Source organism: Argiope bruennichi, chromosome 5 (genome assembly GCF_947563725.1).
Source record: "Argiope bruennichi chromosome 5, qqArgBrue1.1, whole genome shotgun sequence".
Taxonomy (NCBI): domain Eukaryota; kingdom Metazoa; phylum Arthropoda; class Arachnida; order Araneae; family Araneidae; genus Argiope; species Argiope bruennichi.
In genome coordinates, this window is record NC_079155.1 from 68,474,746 (window position 1) to 68,500,521 (window position 25,776).

General features: G+C 27.0%; 2 protein-coding genes across 6 annotated transcripts in view; one reads left to right on the plus strand and one right to left on the minus strand.

Moving 5' to 3' along the window:
• The window catches only part of LOC129968928 (ammonium transporter Rh type A-like), a 207,932-nt gene that overhangs the window by 127,998 nt on the left and 54,158 nt on the right, over positions 1–25,776 (minus strand). Inside the window, exons 1-2 of one of the 2 annotated variants that reach the window (XM_056083285.1) lie at positions 5,815–5,864; positions 276–440 (exon numbers count right to left, since the gene is read on the minus strand). In XM_056083285.1, the coding sequence (XP_055939260.1) occupies positions 276–435 (160 nt within the window). In that variant the 5' untranslated portion in view covers positions 436–440; positions 5,815–5,864. Of the gene's footprint in view, positions 1–275; positions 441–5,814; positions 5,865–25,776 lie in introns of those variants that run through there. The other variant, XM_056083284.1, reaches the window with a different exon arrangement.
• Positions 1–25,776, plus strand: part of LOC129968927 (ammonium transporter Rh type A-like) — a 198,703-nt gene that overhangs the window by 114,292 nt on the left and 58,635 nt on the right. The window lies entirely within an intron of this gene.

Sequence of the window (25,776 nt, forward strand, 5' to 3'; positions counted from 1 at the left end):
ACAGGACATTTTTTTAAATGCATTTTATCATATTTGCAATTGAAAGCAAATTTTAAAAATAAAATATAGATAAACGAATCAGGCTTAATCTATTATCATATTATGATGTTCCAATCCAATTAATTAATTAATTAATTAATTATTATTATTATTGATGTTTACTTATTTAGATATCTTTCTAAAATTGTAGGTTTTATACGGAATTCATTATAGAAGGTATTTGTTTTAAGATGAAATCAAAAGTTGAAATGAGAGAAATGGAAAAGTTAACTTACTTGGATAATAATCTTGGATTGAATTGATCTCACTTCTGGTGGAGTTATTTTTGATGACGTCTGCTTCTGAATCATAGGTAACAAAAAATGCATACACAATAATCAGAGCGATTTCTATACAGAGGACAGCTCCAGTGAATTTTCTACTGTGCCAAATCATAGTTTCTAATGGATAGAAGCAATAATTAGTGATGGCATTACTCGAACCTGCTGATTACATTTTCATTATATACATATATATTTCAGTATAAGTTAAAATTACTGAAATAAAAGCATCTTAAATATCAAAGAGCACTAATTAAATTCATTTTGAAAACAAAATGTAAAAACTATGATACACAATTTTATTATAAGAAACTTGTTTTTATGCAAAATTAAACTAGCAATTTAAATAATAATATATTATGTAATAAGAAATAACAGCAATAGAATTAAGATTGAAATAACATTATTAATTCACTGAAAAATTGTTCGTTGCACAAAAGTAGAATATAAATCGAGATTCAAATAGAACTATTAGTGCAGAGAAAAATTATCGGTTCGTAAAATTAGAATGCAAATAATAGAAGAAAGAATCTAAAAACAATTGACACAAAAATTACAAACGCTTAATAAACTTACTTAATTTTCGTGATATTTTAATCAAATCAGTATGAAAAAAAAACGAAAGGGAATAAAAGAAAAAAAAAATGCATTCTACGAAAAGTAAAAGATTCCAACCTAATAAATGACGATTTACATTAAAATGGCAAAACTTTAAATAAAACGATTCCAAACGATTCTTAGAAAAAGTTAGTTTGATTGTAATAAATAAAAATTGTTTGGTTGTAAGCGATTAAAAATAAAATAAATAAATTTTAATTCTTTCCTAAAATTATTACTGAAATAATCTTTGAGTCAGTGTTTGAACTTGTGAAATTAAATATTATTGTTTAAGTGATTATTTATGAAATATTTTTAAATAAATAGTCTCATATAAAATTCTATTACCAGAAGTTTTAGTCAATAATGAAGATGAAAGTTTTCTATTATAATCACGCAGATTGATTGTTTGGATTACCAAACCAGCCACAAATTTCACTGGTTGTGAATATACTGTGAAATTTGAAGTTTTTGATAAATAATAATTAATATTTATACCTTTCTAGGTTTTTTTTTTTTGTATTTATACAGTTTTTGGAGAGATTAAATCTTTCTAATTGGCTAACGTCGAATTTGATTAGCTTGATATTTTCTAAAAAAAAAAATAAAGATTAAACAATTTAGAATCAAGATATTGTGTAGCATTGTGTATCAAATTATAATTTGAAGTATGTTTAAACTTATTATACTTTCAAGAATAAGGTTCAAAACCAATGTGCTGTTAAACATGGAAACTATACTTCGAGCCCTCCAAATTATATTTAAATACACTTTAGTGCAATGGTTTTTCAAAAAGGTATAGAAATTCTTTCCAATACACTATATAACCAAAGGCCAAATAGAAATACTAAATTACCAAAATTTTCATAATTTGTTAAAATTCTCTATGGTTAAATTTCTATAACATGCTCTGTTAAAATCTTAGAGCAGAAATCAAATCATCTTTAGCCAAATGTCTAATTCAGAGAAATAAATTTGATAGCTAATTTTGGATAATTGTAGCAAAAATTGAAAATATTAGAAATGAACCTTCATAAAATACAATAATGATAAAAGTTAGTTGTAATATGAAAAAAAAATCTCTCGTTCATAAATTTTAAAATCTTCAATAAGGTGATATCAAGGATTTGGTTATTCACTAGATACAGATAAACACAACGAAAGTTTTTTTTTAATTCATCAATAAATTTATGTTTAAATACATATCAGAATATTAACCATAAATTATCTAATTTTATTAAGACAAATATTATAAATCACAAAAGATTTTTTTAAATATTTTATACTTATTTTGCTTAGTCTTTTTAAAATTATTTCTCAACCTTTGATTTATTTAGTAATAACACAATATCAGAGACGAGACAAGAATTCAATATTTTTTTGTTTCAATACATCACTTGTAGAAAGAATACATTTATTTATAAATCAAAACTTTATGCCTAACTCTGGACAGAGTAAATCTTGAGTTTTAGGTCAAAAGTACAAGTCATGCAGATAGATTTAACTGCATTATTCTGGTCTGAAAGAATAGAAATACAGCGCCATAAAGGATTTATTTTTTATTCAATAAAATGCAATTTGTTCTTATACCAAGCTTAGATAGATAGCACCTATATCACCATTTTAAAATGAAATAGCGTTATTTGATAACTTTTATATCTCAGTGATACGCAGTCAAGTATAATAAACTTAATATCCTTTGATAAGACATTTAAAAGAATCAAAATTATGCATTTTAAAATACAAATCAAGTCATTTCATTCGACATTATGTCACGCGACAAATATAACTGCGATTATTATATAAAAATTAATTGTTTACTTATTCACGATGCCTTGTGATGTCACAAAGTCCCTCCCCCATAGCATAATTTTTAGTAGAAATATCGTTAAATTTGTTTTTTTTTCTTTGAAATATCACATGAGCATACATTGACTCTATTGTTTGAGATGCACTGGAAGATCACGAATTTGATTATTCGAATTTATTTAACTACAATTGTTCTTTTTAAAGAAATTCGAAATCATTTTCTACAAATAGATTCTTTTGATAGGTTAAAAATATTGATTTCCTATAAAATATATATAATTTATTTTCAAATACATCTTTATTTTTCAAAATTTGAAATTTTTTTAATAATTTCTTTATTATTTAAATTTATCTTTTTAATCTTAATTTTCTCCTTCTATGGATATCTAAGTAGAAGGTGAACATTATCTTTGAATGAGATAATATTTCTTCTCTTGATTATTAAAAAATAAATAAAATATTGTTTTATCTTTTTTAAATTCCTTTAAAATATAAAATTGCATGTGCAAAAAATAATGGCTTGAGTCTTTTTCTTATATCCACCTTTTTTTTCACTGTTAAAATAATAAACGTTCCAACATTTGATTTGAAACCTTACAACATGATAACTAATGCTTTTTTAACATAAATTTAATATTGGCTACAGCACGCGAGTGAAAAATTTGATAAAGCAATGAAATTGGTTTGAATCTCAATCTCATAATTAAGAGTATTGTTATAAATTTTATTTATTATTAATTCTGACAAATTCATTAAAATTTAAAAAAAAAAAGAAAAATTACACAAAAACAAAGATAATATCACTAAAAATTTATTTTTTAAAATTAGTTTTGTGCAATATCGTGCTCTAGATTTATTAAAGTTATTGAAGGAAAAACTATTTACTTTTGTTAAAGCCACGATTAATTTTAATTAATAAAAAAGATTAAAATTTCGAAAACATCTATTTTTGAACATCTACTAGCTGCTAAATCTATTGACTTAAAGCCCAGAACACTGCCATGAGATTCATTGCATAACTTTTACATCATGAAATTTATAAGAGGTATGTTGGCCTTAAGAATTTGCGTGTAAAAACATTTCTTCCAAAAGAACGTCGTTTTTAAACTAAATATATTTATAATTATGATTCTTGACCTATTTTTTGCTAATTTTTTTAATAACCACATTTTTTTTTGAAGATTAGGTAGGGGAGAAAAATAAGACAAGTATATTTATATAATACTTTCAGCGTTTGTGTCAACTCTTATTTCAGAATAACTTTAAATCACATATATGTTTAAACTAAATTATGAAACACATTCTTAAATTACGTTAGTGCAATTTTTTTTTTTTCTAAAATGAATTTGTAATGAAAGATAACATAAAAATCTTGATATTTTTTAAGCATCTTTACATCTTTTTCAATGTAAATTTCCGATTATTTGACTTATTTTAATTTTAAAATAAATTATAAATTGAAATAATATTTAGTACATGGTAATATGCAGTCTGTAAGTAGAAAAAAATCCTCTTTTATATAGAATATTTAATAAAATAAGACTTCTAAAAAGCAAAAATAATGGTAAACGTTTCTTTTTTTATGAATAATATCGCACTATTTAAATATTGAAATACTTATCAAGATATGTTTTTCCTTCACTGATTTAATTGCTGGCTCATTTCTTTTTTCTTTTTTTTTTTAACACGAGAACTTTCTGAATATATGCTTGATAATACATGTTTTTTGTTTATAATTTTACTTCTTAGTTGCATAGTAAAAAACTTTAAATTTTTATAATATGAAACATCTTTTATGAAACTTTATATTTGAATTAGCAGAATAAATTTTTGTAATAGTTCTTATTTGAATTAGCAGTATTCTAATCGAAATTCTGAATTTATTAGAAAAATTTAAATATCTGAACCGATATTATAGGACAGACTACATAATTTAAATTATTTTATATATAGATTCTACAGAAAAAGTTCTATCTTGTTTGATTTTATCCAGATTTTCTGTCCAAAAGTTCGTCTTTTTCCAAAGATAAGAGTAGGGGCAAATAAATTTTGGCGAATTTACTGTTTTGGAAATATTTAAATAAATATCTAAAACCTAAATAGAACTGTCTTAACTGATTTCTTTGATGAAACATATTTTGACAATCTTTTACTGATAATTAAACTGAACTTATATTTATTATTTATTATGTTTGGTCAAATATAAGAAAAGAAGCGAGAAAAATAGAATGATAGGTTTATTTTTGAAATAATTTAATAAAAAAGAAATTTAAATGGAATGAAAAAAATTTTTTAATTTATTTATGAAAAAATTAGCATATTTTGTTTAATCTTTATAGAATTTTAACACTAACTAATCTTTACTATTAGACATAATTATATATTAAATACAATTCATTCATCATTTTTTATCAATTTTTTTAAACAAATGAAAATGATTTTTTTAACTGTCGCTTTTTGATTCTTCACAATTAATTGTTTTTCAATATTTAATGAAAGTACTTTATTAGAAAATATTTAATTTCAATATCGCATTAAGAATTTAAAATTTAAATTACACGAAAGTTATTTAAAATTTTTGTAATATGATACTTTGACATATTTATAAGAAATTAATTCATCTTAATTTACAACTTTGTCATATGTCGCGTACCATCCATTCACATTTAATTATAGATGTTTATTTTGGATACATGACATTTTTATAATCTTTTCCTGATTTATTATAATCTTTCACGCTACTTAAAAATATAGTAAAAAAAAGAAATTTAACTATTGAAATTTATTTTTTTCAGTAGGTGATAAATGCAAATAATAACTAAATAGATAATAAAAAAGTTATTTTTCTTTATCCAATTAATGTTCTTTTTACCAATCACGCTTTAATTAATTGATAAATTTTTTTTTTATCTAAACAATATTTTATTTTCCAATCCAGGTAAACATATAAAAACGGAAATCATTTATGTCGTGAAAGTTGTCTTACAAACAAATAAAACATAATTTGTCTTATAAAGAAAAATAACTTAGATAAACAGAAAATTTCTTAATATATATTTTTTTTAAAAAAAGGGATAAAAGCACTTACAGATAACAGAAGAGAAATGATGAATTTTCTCAGAAGCAATCTGTTTTTTTAGGCAGACAATACGGATTTCAGGGAACTTTCTTCGCGGTATCAAATGACATGCAATTGAATGATGCGATGTGGGTGGGGTCTGTCGTCTGATTCGCTGACTAATGCTTTCAATGTTTCAAAGAGAAAATCTCAGGATTTTTGTTTATCAGATTGGTAGAGAGTAAAAAGCAAATAAGAGAAGCTCTTTTGCTTGGGAATAATTACATGAACAATTTAACAGATTTTTAAAAATAGAATTATAATATTATAAATATCTGAGAAATTATTATTTTTTACTTTAATTTATTATTATATTATATTATATTATTTTTTACTACAAAGTATTCATAGGGAAAATGTTACGAAATAATTCATTATTTTAATATATTTCCTCTTCTCGAACCTATTCAAATTTGAAAAAAATAAATCTGTTTCGACAACAGGATTAGTCATATTTGGATTGCTGTTTTTAGACTTAAATTGTAGATATGTATTATATTTTAGCCATATGTATTTTAAAAAAAAGATAACCTTTCTTTAAACACTTATTCAATTTTTTTATGATTCTATGAAATTAAGCAAAAGAATCACCATATAAATAATTTATTTCAGCTTGCGTGTTGCAGTTCATGTTGAGTGAAAACATTTAATAGAAGTTATTTCGGATATGCAATCAAAATTTGCATACTTATTATTTAACGAAAGAAAAAGAATATTTTAATTTTTCAAAATGCAAAAGCTATTTAAACAATCACCTTACCGTTCACCGTATAAATTCAGAGCAAATTATCAAAAAAGAAATATTTCCATACTATCCTAAAATTCAGAATTTGATCTTTTCAACGACACCGACTTCATTTCCGTGCAAATTTTTGCTCAATTTTTATCGTTTTTCAAAATTAAATAAATACTTGGATAGATAGCGACAAGTTAGTAAAAAGAAAATTAATAAGCACTTCTTTGCTAAGCAGTGAAGTCTTTAGACTATTTTATCTCCCCTTTGAATTTCTTTTATTTATTTTTTAAAAATCATTTTTTCAGAGTTTATTATAGATTTTAAACAATTGTCTGAACATATTAAAAAAATCTAGAAAAACACTAAAACAAAAACTTTAAACCAAGCGATTAATTTATGCCAAGAATAACTAAAGGCTTAGTTCACTGATATGAAGAAAATTACCAAAAGGCGATTTTTTTTAAAAAATCGTCTGATTCAATTGATATTTTCATTTTAATCAAAATCTTTTCAGACGCTATTTTGCATTGTTTAATATTTCATACGAGAAAAGTTTTTACATTAAAAATATTAGACATGATAGTATTTTTATTTTGGTCAATGCCAGATATACAAGTTGGTGTGAAACATTTTTTAAAGATGACCTTTTGTTTACTGAAAGAATTAAATATATTTTTATGTGTGATGCAAGTGATCGTGGTTAAAGTGAAAAATACTTTTTTTGTAACAATAGGAGAAAAATAGCACGACCAATAAACCGATGGCATTAAAAAGAGCATTATTTTGGACATAAATATGAAAAAAAACTCCATTTTCTTCAAAAAAGAAGCTATTATTGTTACATTTATAGCTGGAAAACAATATAATAATGCAATTATAAGGAGCAATGGATTGCTGATCATGGAACAGTTAATTTTTATTGTTTCAAAATTTTTTTATAGATCCCATTTGAGAAAATTCGATTTAAACAAACAATTAAATTTATTTTTGGACACAAGTTATAAACGTTATTCTTATAAAAAGTACTTGAGTCAAGCATTTAAAGGTAATACAGCCATTGTTGCTGATACTTGGCTTGTCACTTGGCCTTAGTAAACATTTTTTTAATCAAAAAAAGGCTCTATTTCAATGAAAAGATACCTGGAGATTCTCCTGTAGCGTATGCAGCAGAATGAAACTGAATTTTTTTGCCTTTTAAAAATTTTGATCTTGTAAGTTTATCTTTTTCTCATATAGTTATTTAATTGAAGAAATATAATGTAATATTGAACATGATATGCGGTGGATTTTCATAAAATATTTATATATCTTACATCAATCATAAGAGATTTCATAGTTCTAGAAATGAAATCTTTTGCTTCTACTTGAAAGTAGATAACTTTCAAAATTCAAGAATTTATTGTTTAAATATTTATTCTGTCCTTTTTAGGTTTTTCTTTATAATAGTTTCTAACTTTTAGACCGCTGAATTTTGGGAGAATTTGCGAGAATGATTTAACTTTTTTTAAAAATAATATAGTTGTATCTTTTTTAGCCTTATTATTATTTTTTTTTGTTTAATTGAGATGAAACTTAGTAGAAATATATTTATTAAAGAAAATCGAAAAGTAGTCACATTAATTTCACTTTAAAAAAAAGATGCATTTTGAAGGCGAAAATCAAAAGTGGAAACAAATACTCTTTGAAAGATGTGAAGAGATTAGATAATATTAACAACCAAGTATTTTGCCACTTTTTTTCAAAATTGCCTTAATTTTCACAATTTTTGATTGAAATAAGAATGGACATTTGATTCTCAAATATCTTGTGCGAAATAGTTGGGAGACGCTTAATCCTGATTTTCATCAAACAAGATTTAAGAATCATAATTTAAAATGTTTATGGGTATTATTCCAAATGAATGTTCAACTACGATATTTTCAAAAATGTCTTAGATTTCTAATTGGAACTATGCTCGTATTATAAATTCATTTCCCCCCCTTGTATCAAATCTTAAGAATGGCACAAAACTGCATTGCGTGTAAAACTGTTTTTTAAATCAAGAAAAGTCTTGATGTTTTCATTGCCATTATTAAAATTTTATGTTACAAATATACATACTTTAAGTAGCATTATGATGAAAATAGTGTTTTTCTTCTGTACGTAGTAATATGTACTCGAAAAAAATACAGAATCGTTTAAGAAGCCTTTAAGCAAATTATCTAATCTTTTCAATTTTTAGACACGTTCGTGACTACAAAAATAAAGGATTTCATTGCCATTTTTTAACCGAAAATTTTCCTTCAGCATTTATGTGAATTTATTTGCAAGTCAAATAAAAATATATATTTCGTAGAGTAATCTAAATCCTATTTAAAATAAATTTAATTCAATGCAGTCATTAGAAAAATTTTATTCAACAAGCACAAATATCATTGCTTCTATAAAGGTTCATATTCCGAGTCAAAAATTTTTAATTTTTAGAGGGTACTTTCTTTTAAGAGTAAAGTTCTTTAATTTTTAGGTTTTAGAGGATATTTTTCCATTAAAATTTTTTAATGTGCAGGTTTTGGAGGATATTTTTCAATAGAAAAATTTTTGATGTGCAGGTTTTGGAGGATATTTTTCCATAGAAAAATTTTTTATGTGCAAGTTTTGAAGGATATTTTTCCATAAAAGCTTTTTTTAATGTGCAAATTTTGGAGGATATTTTTCCATAAAAGTTTTTTTTTTAGTGTGCAGATTTTAGAGGATATTTTTCCATAAAAGTTTTTTTAATGTGCAGATTTTGGGGAATATTTTTCCATAAGTTTTTTTTAATGTGCAGGTTTTGGAGGATATTTTCCATAAAAGTTTTTTTAATATGCAGGTTTTGGAGGATATTTTTCCATAAAAGTTTTTTTTAATGTGCAGGTTTTGGAGAATATTTTTCTATAAAAGGTTTTTTTTATAATTTTTAGGTTTTGGAAAGTATTTTCTCATAACAGCAGAGTTTTTTTAAATTTTCAGATTTTGGAGGATACTTTCCCAGAATATCAGAACTTTCAGTTTTAAAATTTAAGACATCCTAAATTCATTCCAGGGTCATTTTTAAAAGATTCTCCCCAAAACGCGTGCATTCCCCTATAAAAGTCGCGCACAGAAAAAGAGCTGACTTAACAAGAAGATACTGGGTGGGAGTCTCCCTCAGATGGTTACGGTTAAACAAATTTTTGGCATAAGGATCCCGGATGTAAGTGCGAAAAAAAATAACTAAAAGAGATTACAACATACAACGTGAGCTGAAAATATCTGCAATGAATAATGAAATTATTGATTAATGAAATAATAAAAATAAGTGATTAATGAAATCATCGAAAGACAATATTCGTTAATGAAATTTTCTTCGTTCTTGTTTAAGCTGCATAATCTTCCTTATTCACGCCAGGAATCTTGTACCTTGAGCAATAATTTAGCACCAGTTAAATAAGTATTGGGTGCATTAAAATGGGAGATTTTTGCTACAGAATGAACAATAACGTAGTGGTTTAGATCACTAATATCTCCAAAAATGGAACAATCCATGGGCCAACATGGGTCTAACTTTAAAGATAAGTCACAAAAAAACCCATGTTCAGTGATGAACTAATTAAATTTTGAGTTGAAAAAAACATAAGTTTATGTTAACGTGAAATATGAAAAGAAAAGTGTGATAATCCGTTTCTGTAAGATTCCATCTAACTTGCCTAATTTCAAGAAACCACTTTAAGATTTTTTCTTAACCCCTTCCAGGGAGGTATGCTTCCCACCAAATTCATCAATCTTCGTGCGAAATTATGTAAGTTGGCACGAGTTCTAACAAATTTTTCAATAAGACAGAAACTTAGATGTTTCAGTTCCTTGTCTCACACAAAATGGATTCTTTTGATTTGTTACTTAGTTATTAATTAACCAAATTAATTGATAAATCAAAATAATTTATGCGATAAGCTAAATGAATCAGTTTTCTTAAGCCAATCTCAATCCTAAAAATATTTAAAATATTATGACCTGAAAAAAATGGCTTTGTAAAGGGTTAAAACAAGATTTAAAGAGATCAATTTAGAAGTTATATTTATAATTTAAAGCAAAAACTCTCTCTTAGTATTGTACAATGTTAATAATAAATAATTAATTTAATATTTTAAAGAAAATCATTATGCCATTCTAATTAAGGGATTTATTTGGAAAAGTTATAATAAATATAATTAAAACAAGTTTCAGGGCTCTAAAACATTACAAAATAAATGTAAATTCGATTTTGATTAACAAGCATAAAATACACAAATATGAAACATGCCAAGCTAAATAAAAGCATATAATAAAGATGCAAAACAACGAAAATCCAAACTGAACTAAAGCCAAACACTAAATAGCTTGAGAAAGAGTCTATCACACCCATTTATTTTTACTTCAGATAAGCAAGTTTAATAGTTGCGCTGGGGTTTATATTAATCGATACAAATGTTACGTCTTGAAAAGGTCACAGTTACCCCTGAGAATAACCGATGCTTAAGTAATGAATAATATGCGTTGCATCCATTCACATTTATGGTAAACTACCTTGACAACGAAACAATTACCCTTTGCGTCCGATGCATTATAACCCAGCGGGGAAAAGGATTATTATGTAGTCGCTAAAATATACGACAATATCCAGTCGCCTTGGGTAATCGATCTTTTACTTTGTTGCTGTTGAATAATAAGGAAACCATTAGTGAAAATGTGCAAGTTAAAGTATCAATAGCCATCTTAGTTTTGATACGAGCACTGTAAGTTCCTTTTCTGTTTGGTGTTTAATTACCAACTTTTAATGATTTGTTTATTTTGATAGGAATAGTTCAGTTGAAAATTTCGTTTTAAAATAGTTCCAGTTCAAAAGATTTCTATTTTTGACATGGTACAATAATTTTGATCATTTCTTATTATATGTGCGTGCAGAGGTGGTGGTAGAGATTTGCCGACGGGGTCGCAAGACAAATCCGACGGGGGGCAAACACCATATCTCTAATTTGGCATCAAAATAACTCTTAATAATTAATTTTACATTTAATTAAAGAAAATCAAGAATTATTCAATTCATTTTTATATTATTTAATTCATTTTTTTATCCTTTTTTTCATTGTTAAAACTTTATAAAGGTATTTGTAAAAAAAAAAAAAAAAAAAAAAAAAAAACACGTTTCTCACTTTTTTTTTACTAACTATCAAAAAATTGTCAATATTTGAGTCTATTTTTTATGAGACTCTTGAGATTTAATTTCTCTGCGATCTAATTTTAGAAAAAAAATATAGTCATATTCTACTCTAGATTGTAGTATATAGATAGAAACACAGATTGTACCAGAATGACTTGTCATGCTAAATGGACAAATGCATACATACTCTTACTATTTTATATCAGAAGCTATATAAAATGAATGTGGAAACGAAAAGTTTTATAAAAGTAACTGTTTTAGAAATACAGAATAATAAATAAAAAATATTTGATGTTTTCTTCAAAAACCGATTTTTCTGTTTAGTCCCCTACCTAAAATATTTGTTAAGTAAGAATTGCAACAACGATCAAGAATTAAGATGTGTTTCGAATCCAAGGAGAATAAGTGCGCGCACTCAATAAAAATTTACTATAGTTCGGACACGAACAATATAGAAAGCAGAAAAGATACAATATCTTGTTTTTTTAAGGCCCGAGAAATATTTTGTAAATATATGTACAAACTTACTATTTTATGTAAGATATGAAAAATATTCTTATGAAAAATGGACTGCTTAAACGTTAGATCCCCCTTGGATTTATTTTTCTATATATATTTAGGCTTAAAAAATCAATGCATTTTATTTGAAAAAAAATTAGATCTTGAACATGAATTCGCCTATCTTCATTTTTATTTATATACTTTCTGACTATTCTATGTATTATTAAGTACCTTCTTAATTCGAAGTTATTACAAGCTAATATTCCTACCAAAAGGTGAGTTTATCCCCTCTGGTGCACGGATAGGCTTTTTTTAACCTCTTCATATACAATGGCGAGTCTAACTCGCGTATGGAATTATTTAATTTTAAATCTGCAATTAAGTGAAAGTATTAAGAAATTTTAAACGCTAAAATCACTAAATTCACAGTGAAAACGCATCATTACCTCAAATGCCCTTATATTTTTCTGGGGATTAAGATTGTCCCAAATGAGATCTGTCATCTAATTAGGAAATTGAGTAAATTCGTATATCAAGGGGTTAAAGTGTTATTTATGAATATTCTAAGAATAACTATTTTAATCATCTTTTTATCAAGACATCTTTATTCAAAGTCTATTAAAAATTTAGGAGCATCTGAAATTATATACTTTTTGCCGATAATAGTAATTGAAAGAAAAGTATATATAAATTATACGTTCTACGATTACATAGTCATAATATTGAATGCAGAGTCTTAAGCATTTAGGTAATAATTTATTTAAAAAAATTAGTGCATACTTGGATAAACTCTTTTAGTGTAGCTAAAATATATTTTTGGCGTCAACTGCAGTCGGTAATATTTCTTTAGTGTAATAATTGTAGCCTGATAAATTAGATTGCGAAAGAAAACAGATATTTTATTGTTGAATGGATTTAATTTACAATTATACAATTTACTTACTCCAGTGATTTATAATGATAATTTGGTTACAGCAAAATAACTCTTCTTAACATGCATACTCACAAGAATGTCAAAAGAAAACAGTGTTTTTTTTAAAATTTAGTTTAACCATTAACTAAATTTTAGTCAGACAATTCTCATAGTGAAACGAATAAAATAAATTTATCAGTTGGTTACCGAGGAAGTAATAATTATATGAATAAGATGATGATTAATTTTAGAACTTGGATTTGAATTATGAATTATGGAAAACAACTCTATCGTCCTATTCATGAATAATATAAAAATTTTAATTTCTCTAATAATTCCACTGGCAAGTAATCGGAGTGCCCGATGAAAACATTTTTTTTTTTTCATAATCTATGATAAAATCTTAGCTGAAGGATAAAGATTAATCGCAAAAAATGTGACGCCGTATTCCTTTGCCAGATTATTGACTATTCTGCTAAACATAGTATGAATTATATGCTGAATGAACATTATGACATTTAAATAAAATGACTGAGAATTTGGACTCGTCGTCATCCCTTCGCATTGAATTCTTAGTCAACCGATCCAAATTGTTTGACAAAATGCGACATGTCTTATGTTTTATACACATGTCGTCTTGTCGGTTATATTGCCAAAAGTAGTGCAAATTAAAAGACTCATTTGAATCAAATGTCTGAAAAATCTGTGGATATATATTCTTCGACATTCATCATATTTAGTTCCTAGTCGGCCGCCCAAAAGTTATCGGCAGAATGCGGTATCTTATTCACTTGTTAAATATATTGCCAAATCTAATGCAAATTATAAGCTAAGTGAACAACATTTCAGTCAAATGTCTGAAAATTTGCAGATTTAACATCGTCGGCACTCACCGCATTGAGTTTAGTCGACCGACCAATAATTGCTAGCAAAATGAGAATATCACCTTGTCAATATCTTATTCACTTGTTACCTTGTCGTTTATAGTGCCGCAAGTAGTACAATTATAAGCTTAATGAAAGGTATTTGAATCAGATGTCTGAAAATCTGCGAACTTAACGTCTTCGACATCCATTGCATTCAGTTCTTAGTTTGGTGTATCAAAACTTATCTGTAAAATACGGCATATTATTGACGTACCACTCTATCGATTATTGACCTACCCCCAATCGATTTTGCCAAATATAGCCAAACACTTTAACCGTTACCTGGATATTTTGATTGTTTACAATATATTAACTTTAAGGTGGATTTTAAATAATCATATTGATAATGCTCAACTCTCTAAAATCATTTTGAAATGGTGAACACTTTTGCCGACGGAACTCTGAATTTCTCGCCGACGGGGGGGGGAAGAGGCTGACGAAAGGGGGGCAATTGCCCCCCTTGCCCCCCTGCTACCGCCGCCTCTGTGTGCGTGTGTGTAGTGATATTTTAAAATTTTATTTAATCTTAATTTCCAAAGTTTTATCTTAATTTAACCCATATTTTCATTCTAAAATATTTTTTTATTTCTTGATTTCATTCCACTTTTTCTACTTAATTAATTCAACAGGAGCTTTGTAAAAATGCTTAAGTCTGCGGTTCCAACACTCCGAGTGAAGGAACAAAAGTTGTCGATCTAAACAAATTATTTTAAAAGATCCCTATAATTCACTTACCTAAATCGACACGTGTAAAGAAATCCCTATCAAAATCTCACAGTATATAATCACGGGGATAAAAATAGCTTTTCCTCTTTTCGCTCTTGTGTCGTTCTGTGTAGATGGGCTCGTTGCTTCTGCTTGTATATAAATTATGCCTCCCGGGATGGAATAAAGCAAAGTTTTAAAATTCGGAAGTGTCCTTTGCATCTTCGGACTCTGCTTAAAAATTATGTTTAGATACACGCATATTATATATTATATATGATTTTGCTTGTTTATTTTCAAGATTTTCTTTTTCTTATGTTAATTCAAACGAAAAAATTTCTTTTAGTCCGAAGTAATTGGTTGAAAACTAAAGAAATTGATCAACCGATATAGGCTAAGCTTAGGTATTCGAACGACTACTAGCGGAGACGAAAAAGTTCTGTTACACGAAAAGGATTAGCAAACCTAGAAGCTAGACATTAGGGTTGTCACAAACTGTGTGTCCAAAATGAGAATTGAAAAATAATATTGTATTTAATGCATTTGCTCTTAATTTGGTGTAAAGTTAAAGCTCTACTTTTCTTTTTTTTTTGTGGCACCGTTTCAAGTGTAATACAAATCCTTAATATGACGTAATATCAATTTTCATTAAACAATTCAAACAATAATGGCCAATAAACCTCAAACGTCATAAGTTAAGTGACTAGCTATATACCAATCACAAAGCAAATAAAACGCAATGTTTATATACTGTTTTATGTACTAACTTCTAATATACTGTTATTTTTTATAATACTTTTTTAATGATGAAATCAAATGAATGTTTTAATTCAGTTCATTAAGCATATATTTTGAGCAAAAACAACTTGTAATTGAAGAGGAAATTTTCAATTGATGACAAATTAAAAATTTCGCCACTAATAACCAGCACATATTGCAATAGCCAAGAGTATAAATCGGTTGAATGAATAACACTCTGCTTTATATACAAATCAAAGTTATTATTAACTATGGAGATATATGGGAATGCCAAATTTGAAAATTTCAAGAACTGCTAAAAAGAATTACATTTATATCCAGTTCCTAAGAATTTTAAAAACATATACAGGAACAAAAAAAATCAGTTTTGCAGCTTTTTTTGTTGTAAAAAAATTTGAAAAAAAAATTGTCAATTTTTTCGATGCAGTCGATCTTTTTATAACACAACATTTCTGCTGTAAAATTTTCATGCATCATGAGACAAAAATGATGATATTATTACACAGGAAATATGTCTGTCTTTAAATCAAAATTCTGATATATTTCCAATAGCATTGTCTCAGCACACCAAGAAATTAATGAATTTTTATATAGTATAATTGAATGATTTGTGTAAATAAATATATATAAAATATACATAAGAAAAGTTAATGCCGAACGCACATACAAAATAAGTCTTCTGGTTATTATCAATTTATTTGATGGTTTCAAAAAAAATTTTTTTTTTCAAGTTCAAGATTAACACTACAGTTTCGCCATCTGTATCTTGTCACTATTAGATTAATTTTTTTATCTCAACATTCAATTCTGGCATTGATAGACGCGATTAATGATCAGAAATAATTGCTTTCATTCATGACATGTTTTCAAATATTTATAAAAAAAATCATATCGATAAAAAAATTGCTACAATTATTTTTACCAATTGACGAGTTGATAATCAGATATAAATATCAGTAATTCCATATTTTTCAAATGTTTATAAAAAAAACTTATATTTATAAAAAAAAAAAACTAAAATTATTTTTATCAAATGGAAACAAATATATTAAAATCGTGATTTGAGTTGTAAATCTATAAAGAATTAAAAATGAATTTAAAACTTATTATAGTATTGAGTTTAAAATAAGACATAAAACGCTTGATATTAAATAAAATATAAAATATGTATTTGATCTGTCAGAATCATTATTCAGACATTAAATGTTTCAACTTAAATATTAGATGACAATTATATCATGTGAATTGATGTCCATTTACAATAGGAATGCCAGGGCTTATCGAGAGACTGGCCCTAACCTATGCGCAGATAGAGAAGGGCCTTAAAAATTACCATTTAAAAAACAATATTTAAGAATTAGTCTGATACAATTTGCAGTGCAAATAAAAAACAATTTAAATATAAACCTTTTGTGGTTGGTTAAACCCCTCTAGAGTTGTTGCACGAACTAGCTTGCTTGGTAACAAGTGGATCCCCTAGGTGGGGCACCTCGTAATTGAGGATGAGACGCTTCCATCATGGTACAGTACACTCCCGATTATCCACGGAATTGGGTGGCGCGTCCACAGCGGATAACAAAAATCGCGGATAATCCGAAAAAAGCTAAAAACGGGTATAGCAAAAGAGAAAACAGTCATTCTAACTTTGAAAAATCGTTTTATGTATAATAAAACGTAAAATAAACAGCAGGAAATGTTTAACTAACGCTTAATATTTTAGTATATCACTCAAAACTAACCTAAAATGCATTTTATTAATGAAAACAGAAAAGTGCTTTGTACTTACGAGAGGTGTCAAGGATACACAGAAAAATTAATACGTATATACTGTTTTAATACTATAATGTATTATGCAATTATAAAAGCATAACTGTAAAACTACGCCTTTTTGACGAAATCAGTTATTTGTGTTTACTTCTTGCTTTGGAAGCATTTTCTCTTTGCTTGGAAGAAAAAAAAAACTTAATGTGGCAGGCGCGGATAACCCGCCCGCGGATAATCGGGAGTCTACTGTAGTTGGTTTTCGCCACCCTGGTGGGTACACAAAATGGCGGGGGTCTGATTCTTCCTATCTTTGACGGGGCGTACTTCCCAAGAGAAGAGTTGTACCGTGGCTAGTGATGGCCCTTAGGTTACACTCTTAGGTTACTTAGGTTAGGAAGAAAATAGTATTTCTGTTTTTAGTCACCAGTTTTGATTATTTTTTTTATATTATATATCTTAGGAGGGAAAAAGAAAAATATTTAATTTTGATATGTACAAATAATTATCTATGCTGGTATTACTTTTTGCCATATTAAATACTAGCCGCATTTGGCGACCAGTTGATTTATCAAGCTTATTAATTATATTAATTTCATTATGTCAAAGAACTTTAAATTCGTTAACTTAATTAATTTTAATAAATATTAATTTCTACAAAAGATCAATAAATGAATTGCTTGTGCAGTGAAAAAAGAACAGTAAGAAGGAAATGCGCCAGTATTTGAGCTAAATTTTGACGCATCATGTTTTGAATCGAATGAAATTCATGATTTTGGTCTTTATGCTCAATTATTAAAAATAGTAAAACAACTTTCTAAAAATATGTGATTTAATTAGTTTAGGGTTACATAATTCTAAATTAAGTTACATTTATTACACATTATTAAGAAAATATTTATTCTACTTACAGTAAATAAATAAATAATACAATCTTCTACGAAGATTAGTTTGCACTAAATGGAGACCTGATTTTAAATCACTGTTTAAAAATGATTTTTCAAAACGATATAGTAAATCTATGTAAAAAAAAAAAAAAAACTACTTTGAAGTAAGGAAAAAGGAAAGAAATGTATGTTTTTGAAAAACTGCCAAAGCATCTGTCCATACAACTCTTATATCTGAAATTGTGCGAATAGATTTGCAATCAAAAATTTTTGGGTGGATCCTAGCTTGGTGTCTTTTTGAATTCTCGCAAAACGAATGGCGATAACATCGCCAATGTGGCAAGCTAGACGGATTTTTTTAATTTAATTTTTTATTATATTTATTTTATTTTATTTATTTGTTATTTTTATTATTATTTATTTTATTTTATTATTTATTTTTTTATTTATTATATTTATTTAATTTATTTTTATTATATTTGTTTATTATATTTATTATTTATTATATTTATTTTATTTTATATATTATTATTTCTGGCCTTCAAGTATCGTTTTTTAATTGAAAAATAATAATAACAAATATTCAATTAGTAGTCAACTTGGCGAGATTTCAAATAAGTCGCCAAGAGGTGGGCCCATCTAGGATTTTACCAAATTTTTTCACGATTATAAAATAATTAAAAACGATAAAATTAAACATCACTTAATAGGCATTGTAAAGAAATCAATTGATATTTATACTATAAATTGTAATGAAATTGTTAAATCAAAATGATTATTTTACTTAGTTTGTTTGGAAGCATTGCAAAAGGGAAAAAAAGGATTCCAAGAAAGTGCAAAATGTATATAATCAATGAATATGTTTTTCGACTCCTAAGTACGAATGAAGCCTATAGTTGACAAAAATTCCTGGACCTAGAAATGCCTACTTAAATATGACGGAAAATATGAAAGAATTTTTTTAATATCTGAGAATTTGTTTAATATTCTCGAATAAAAATGAGATCAGATGCAGTTTACTTAGTCTAATTATTCTGTTTTGAGCCGTTGTTAGAAAGTGTCAGTAGAAACGAGTTCCATGGGTTACGAGGTCATGGGATGATTTCACAAAAACACTCGTTATTGGCATGAGGACAACATTGATTATAAAGTTCAAAAGGTTAATTAATGGAAGAGTTGTTCTCTGACAGATTACAGACTTTTTCTCACCCTTCTACTGAATAGAAACCCTAGAATATTGGAATATTATATGCGACTGAAAATTCACGTGCACAGTTGAAAGAGTTAGAAAATTTAATTTTATTCCTGATTTTTCTAAAAATTATTAATACTATTTATCTCAGAATTTGCAGTATACTTATAGAGTCTTGTTGCCCATGATTCAATGATGTAGAAACTAAATTAATTGCTAAAATTTTACTTAACCCTTCTTTGCATGGCATGATGAGAGAAAATTCCATCATAACATTCAGTGAGCAAAAAGTTTTACTCAAAATAGGTTATTTTAAATTGGATATTGTTGGCAACTTTTTTCACGACTATTGCGTAATAAAGAACATAGTGTCAAAAAAAATCAAATGTCACAATTATTATAGCAGATACGAACTTGTCATTCCGCTGTTTGTTAGTTGGAAGAAACGTGCGATTTTCTTGAATATTTTTTATAATAATTCTGAGATTTTTCGCTAATAAAAGCGATAATGAGCGAAAAATTTAGAAGAGAGGGAAATTGAAAATTTTGTACAGAGCTTAACATGTAAATTTGCATGATAATGGATATTTCCATCATATTGTTTTTTAATATTTTATATTATATATTTTTACTAGGACTTTTTAAAACATTTTCCCTTTAATCTAGAGTATGAATTAAGTCACCCTGATTTATTTCACAAAAAAATAAAAAAAATCATGCAAAGAAGGGTTAGTGAAGAAGAAATAATCTGCTTTACGAAATAGCTAAAGATTTTGAAATATATTTTTTACTGCAATTTTTGACATATTGTATCCCAAGAATACAAATGAAATTTTAATCATCAACAATTTGAAATCAATTACTGAATTCCTTGTTCTGGATTTGTACTTTCACAGACATCATTAAAGTCGGAGAAATAATTTTTAGAATTATATAATGCTTGTTTATCTTTTTGTTTCTATGTGAACATGTACGTCTGCATACAGGTTTGTACATGAATGGGATACCAAAAACAAAAAGAGCATAATGGGAAGAATTTAATATGTTGTCTTTTGACAAAAAATGGTAGATTCCTTCCAAATTTGAGTGAAGATTATCCATCTGTACGTATGTGAACAAGATAAGTAAAAAAAGTGCTATACGCAATAAATCTTGGTATTTTAAATTTCTATCAAATTTTGAACAAAATTTGTCAGCAAGCTAAATGTCTATCAATCTATCATGGGATATGAAAGAAACAATTCAAAAAATACAACAGCAAATAAAATTACATTTGTTATAGTCTTCACACCAACATTTTAACTCTGTACTGGATTTTGGAATAAATCAATCACGAAAAGACATCAAAATTTCCCCTTCAATATATTTCCTCTTAACGCAAAACTCAGCATACCAGTCGAAAGGAGAATTATCTCACTGCTTCATCAAATAAAGGAAATGGATTTAAAAAAAGTGGAAATAACGCATTAACAGTTAACAACAAACAATTTTAAGATGTTATTGGCCAACTTTAACTTTGGTAGACAATTAGAAGATGATGAAAGATAACTATATTATGTCATCCTAATAAAAGTTTAAAAAATTAATCTTCAAATGCAATTCATAAATGAGTGGCGGCTGTCTAATTGAATCATGTTGTGTACGATCAACTGACAGTTTTAAAAATTCACTATCGAAAGAAATCCATAAATGAGTAACAGATATCTAACTGTATTAAACTGATCGCTTTGAAAATCCATGACTGAGTGATAACCGAAACTACTATGTGTTATCGATTCATTTGATAATTTTAAAAAACTGTCATCAAAAGAATTCCATGAATGAGTAATGGCTGTCAAACTGAATCATGTTGTACACGTTCAACTGATAGTTTTGAAAATTTATCAAGTGAAATCCGTGACTTAGTGGCGATCTTTCATGCGTACCAATTTACGGTCTTCATCTGATACTTTTAAAAATCTAACATTAAATAAATTCATAAATGAGTAATAGCTCTCTAAGTGAATAATGTCAATCCATCTGATAGTTTTAAAAATCCATCATCAATTAAAATCCATGACTGAATGTCGAATGGTGATATTTGTTTCTGCAATTTATCATTTAATAATCGATATAGAAAATAAAGGTAATTCTAGCTACCAATTCCTGATTTTCATTTTAGAGAACTGTTCAAAGATACAATTTAACATATTTTGCTATAGAAACTTTTCAAAATTTACATTTCCTTTATACTATTTTTTGACATATATTGATTTATTTTTCTGATATATTCTTTTCTACCAACTCTACCACAACAAAATAAACCAATTATGAAAATAAAAATTAGTAATCACTTTTTTCAAGTGTCCACTTGACAGGCGCTACGAAGCGTGTCTAATTTGAAATTGTTACAGTTGTTTATTTCTCATTCACACACTGTTTATTACGCACTTACAATATTTTCAAAACACCCTCCAGCTCAGCCATGGCAATACGAATTTAATTTTTATCATTTTGAACTCTTATTTTCTCGGATATGAGTTTTGGTAAAATTTAATTCAAAACCAGCAATTTGAGAAAATTGATTCGATTTCTTTTATGATGAAGCAGCAAAAAGTCACAGTTAATATCTGATTTAAATAATTTCTCTTTAGCAACAGAAATTAATATCCGATTTAAAAAATTCCGTCTTCGGAGCAGAAATTAATATCTGCTTTAAATAATTCCTCTTTCGGAGCAGATATTAATCTATGATTCAAATAATTTCTCCTTCGGAGCAAAAACCAATATCCGATTTTAATAATTCCTCCTTCGGAGAAAAAATTAATATCTGATTTTAATAATTCCTCATTTAAAGCAGAAATTAATATCTGATTTAAGCCTTTAAAGGGCCATTTTTTTCTAGTCATATTATGCTAAAATATTTTTAGGCTTGAAATCAGAATAAGAAAAGGAATTCGTTTAGCTTTTTAGATTAATTTGATTAATTAATTTTGTTAATTAATAATTAAATAACAAATCAAACCACATCATTTTGTCTGAGATAATGAACTAAAGCATCTAAGTTTCTGACTTACTAAAAAACGTTTATCAGAACTTATACCAACCTACATAATTTCGTACAAAGATTGATAAATTTGGTGGGAAGCATACTTCCCACGGCCCTAGAAAGGGTTAAATTACTCATCCTTCGGAGCAGAAATTAATATCCGATTTCAATAATTCCTCCTTAGGAATACAAATTAATATCCGATTTCAATAATTCCTCCTTAGGAACACAAATTAATATCCGATTTCAATAATTCCTCCTTAGGAACACAAATTAATATCCGATTTCAATAATTCCTCCTTAGGAACACAAATTAATATCCGATTTCAATAATTCCTCCTTAGGAACACAAATTAATATCCGATTTCAATAATTCCTCCTTAGGAACACAAATTAATATCCGATTTCAATAATTCCTCCTTAGGAACACAAATTAATATCCGATTTCAATAATTCCTCCTTAGGAACACAAATTAATATCCGATTTCAATAATTCCTCCTTAGGAACACAAATTAATATCCGATTTCAATAATTCCTCCTTAGGAACACAAATTAATATCCGATTTCAATAATTCCTCGAAAAAATGAGTCTTCATTCTGGTACCTTAAACATAATCAATATATATATATATATATGCCGAAAAATAAATATCTATTTGATTCGAGATAAATTACTTCTATTTTTACAAGCTCTATTTCTTACTGAAAAGAATCAAAACCGCTATTTTTAGAATTATCCGTCAGAAACACATCTTTTTTTTTCTTCCTTGACGTCAGTTTTCTTGTTATTATTTTCATATTGACATTGAACATTATAAAATCATTATTAATTTTATTCTTAGAGAATAATATGTACTTATGTCTCATAGTAGATCATGATTTGATTACTAATTATTCAAAATGCATGAAGAACGCCGGATTTTATCTTATAAAAAAACTGCTTCTAATTACTCCGCGAAACAAAAACTGATTACGGAAATTGAGAATACTATCACGATTCTCAGAAGTAAATTCAAAAGTGAAAATTAAATCTCATTCGCAAACTATATATCCTAGAGATCCAAGAAATATATAAATATGCAACTTGTTTTCAAACAATTGTTGTAGTGAATGAATAATGATACAGAAAAGATTTGGATTCACTACTTTTAAACATGTGGCAACTTCAGTAAATAAGCATTCAAATTACAAGAAAAAAAGCGGGAAAATATTGTTCGTCTTCCTTTAAAGCACTTTAAAGAAGACAAATTCTTCCTAGATCTCCAAGGTTTAACTCTTGCGTACTAATCACCATTCCCCATTAATTCTTTGGTATCAATCCCCCCCTATACTAATTTATTTCTTTAAATGTTAAAGAATGCTGAAATAAATTTTCTTGAAATCATTATATCAAATGAAATCAAATTTCAATCAAAGTCACATTAATCGATTAAATGATGACAAAGATATGAAACATTATAAAAATCAAAAAAGGAAAAAGTGCATAAAATTCAAAAATCTGATAATAAATCCTATTTTTACAAACTTGAAACAAATAAAATATATTGAAATAAAATAAGTTACATAAACATGTACTGTAGCATTCATTTACTTTGTAAGTATGACCGTGTTTCAATCTTCATTTTGGAAAATTCATAGCATTCATAGCACGATTTGCGTTGATCGTATAATAGTTTGTTTTTATAAAATAGACTAGCAGTACCCGCACAGCGTTGCCCGTGGTATAATGCCCAAGAGGAAAAATTAGCTTTAAACTTAAGTCTACCTCCACCCGATATGACATGGGCATCTCATGCAACATCAAACAAACATAAAAATATAGTTAAAAATAATCAAAAATAACTACAAAACCATTTTTTATTGCACACATTCAGAAATATTGGTAAAACTTTGATATACAGTCATTTGGCGGCTTGCGAGGTTGACAATTTTTCGGTGGCGCTTTTGCTACCGTTACGCTATTACTGCCGTTCGCGCCACATTCTGCCATTTCTCTAAAATTAGTCGATAAATTATTTTTTTGGCGAAAATGACTATATATCAAAGCTGTTCCGAAATATTTAGACTGTTAAAAAGATAAAAATATGATATGTTCATAGACAAAACAGTACCTAAAAATATGCAAAAGAAAGCTGTTTAGAAATTTAAAAATATACAAATAACTCATTGTCCCCCCCCCCCTGTCCCACGCTTGTTTATCAATTCTGTATAATTTGATATGAAAATAAAATTCAGCTTGCTTCGTAATATTTCTTTGTAAACTATATTGGCTGTTTTCCCTCCTGGTGCCAAGGCTAAAAGATTTTATTTGGATGCAATTCTTGAAAGTGCCACATAAAGTTATCCATGAGAAAAATATTCTTCGCTTAGGTCAATTCCAGCAGTGTGAAACGTTTGTCCTTGAAATAATTAAAATCGCAATTTTAAAAACCCCTTATTCTTTATATGATTTCCATATAATAAAAACTTCTCCAATGAATGCCCTACAAAATGGTGCAAATATCTCCTATATCAGTTAATATTTGGGGCATAATGAGTTTTGAATCGCTGTTTAAAATCATACGTAAACAAAGAAATGTATCGCATATGTATACCACAGCTCTTGCTATTTGCGCATGCGCAATTTGAAGTTTTCGCACATGCGCGAATCGTAGTATGAAAATAATTAAAATCGCAATTATAAAATTCCTTTTTTAATTTTGATATGACTTCAATATACCAAAACATTCTTCAATAAATGCCCTATAAAATGGTATAAAAATCTCCAATATCAGTTAACTATTTCTCGAATTTTTCTGGTTTAAAGATACAGACGCTTCAGGAGACTTCATTTTATATTATCTATAGATTATGAAACTGAATGAATAAATAAACTAAACATTTAATCATTCTTTTTAATATCATGGCAATCTAACCTCTGTTATCGGATTACAAACTTTAAAATTTTCTATGTCATTTAATAGATTTCATATTCCTGTTTCGTTGATGTGTTTTACTACACAATCCCCCCCCCCCCGTTTTTCAAGAATTCAAAAACAAACTCAAGGTCAAAGATAATTTAATGGTCATGAAACACATTTCAAATATACTAATTTCTGATTGACGTAGCTGAGTTGAAAAATTATCTTTTGTAAACAAGTATTATGGTTATTTTTAAAATAAACAATCTAAAAAGTAATTAAATATTTCATTTCAATGGGAGATATTTTATGCATATAACAATTTTATGAATTAAATAATGTAAGCCTCTATTTTCTAATTACCTAACTGATCAGAATTTTAAAATCAATTTAAAAAACATGCAATCCGCGAAAGATATTCGAAAAAAG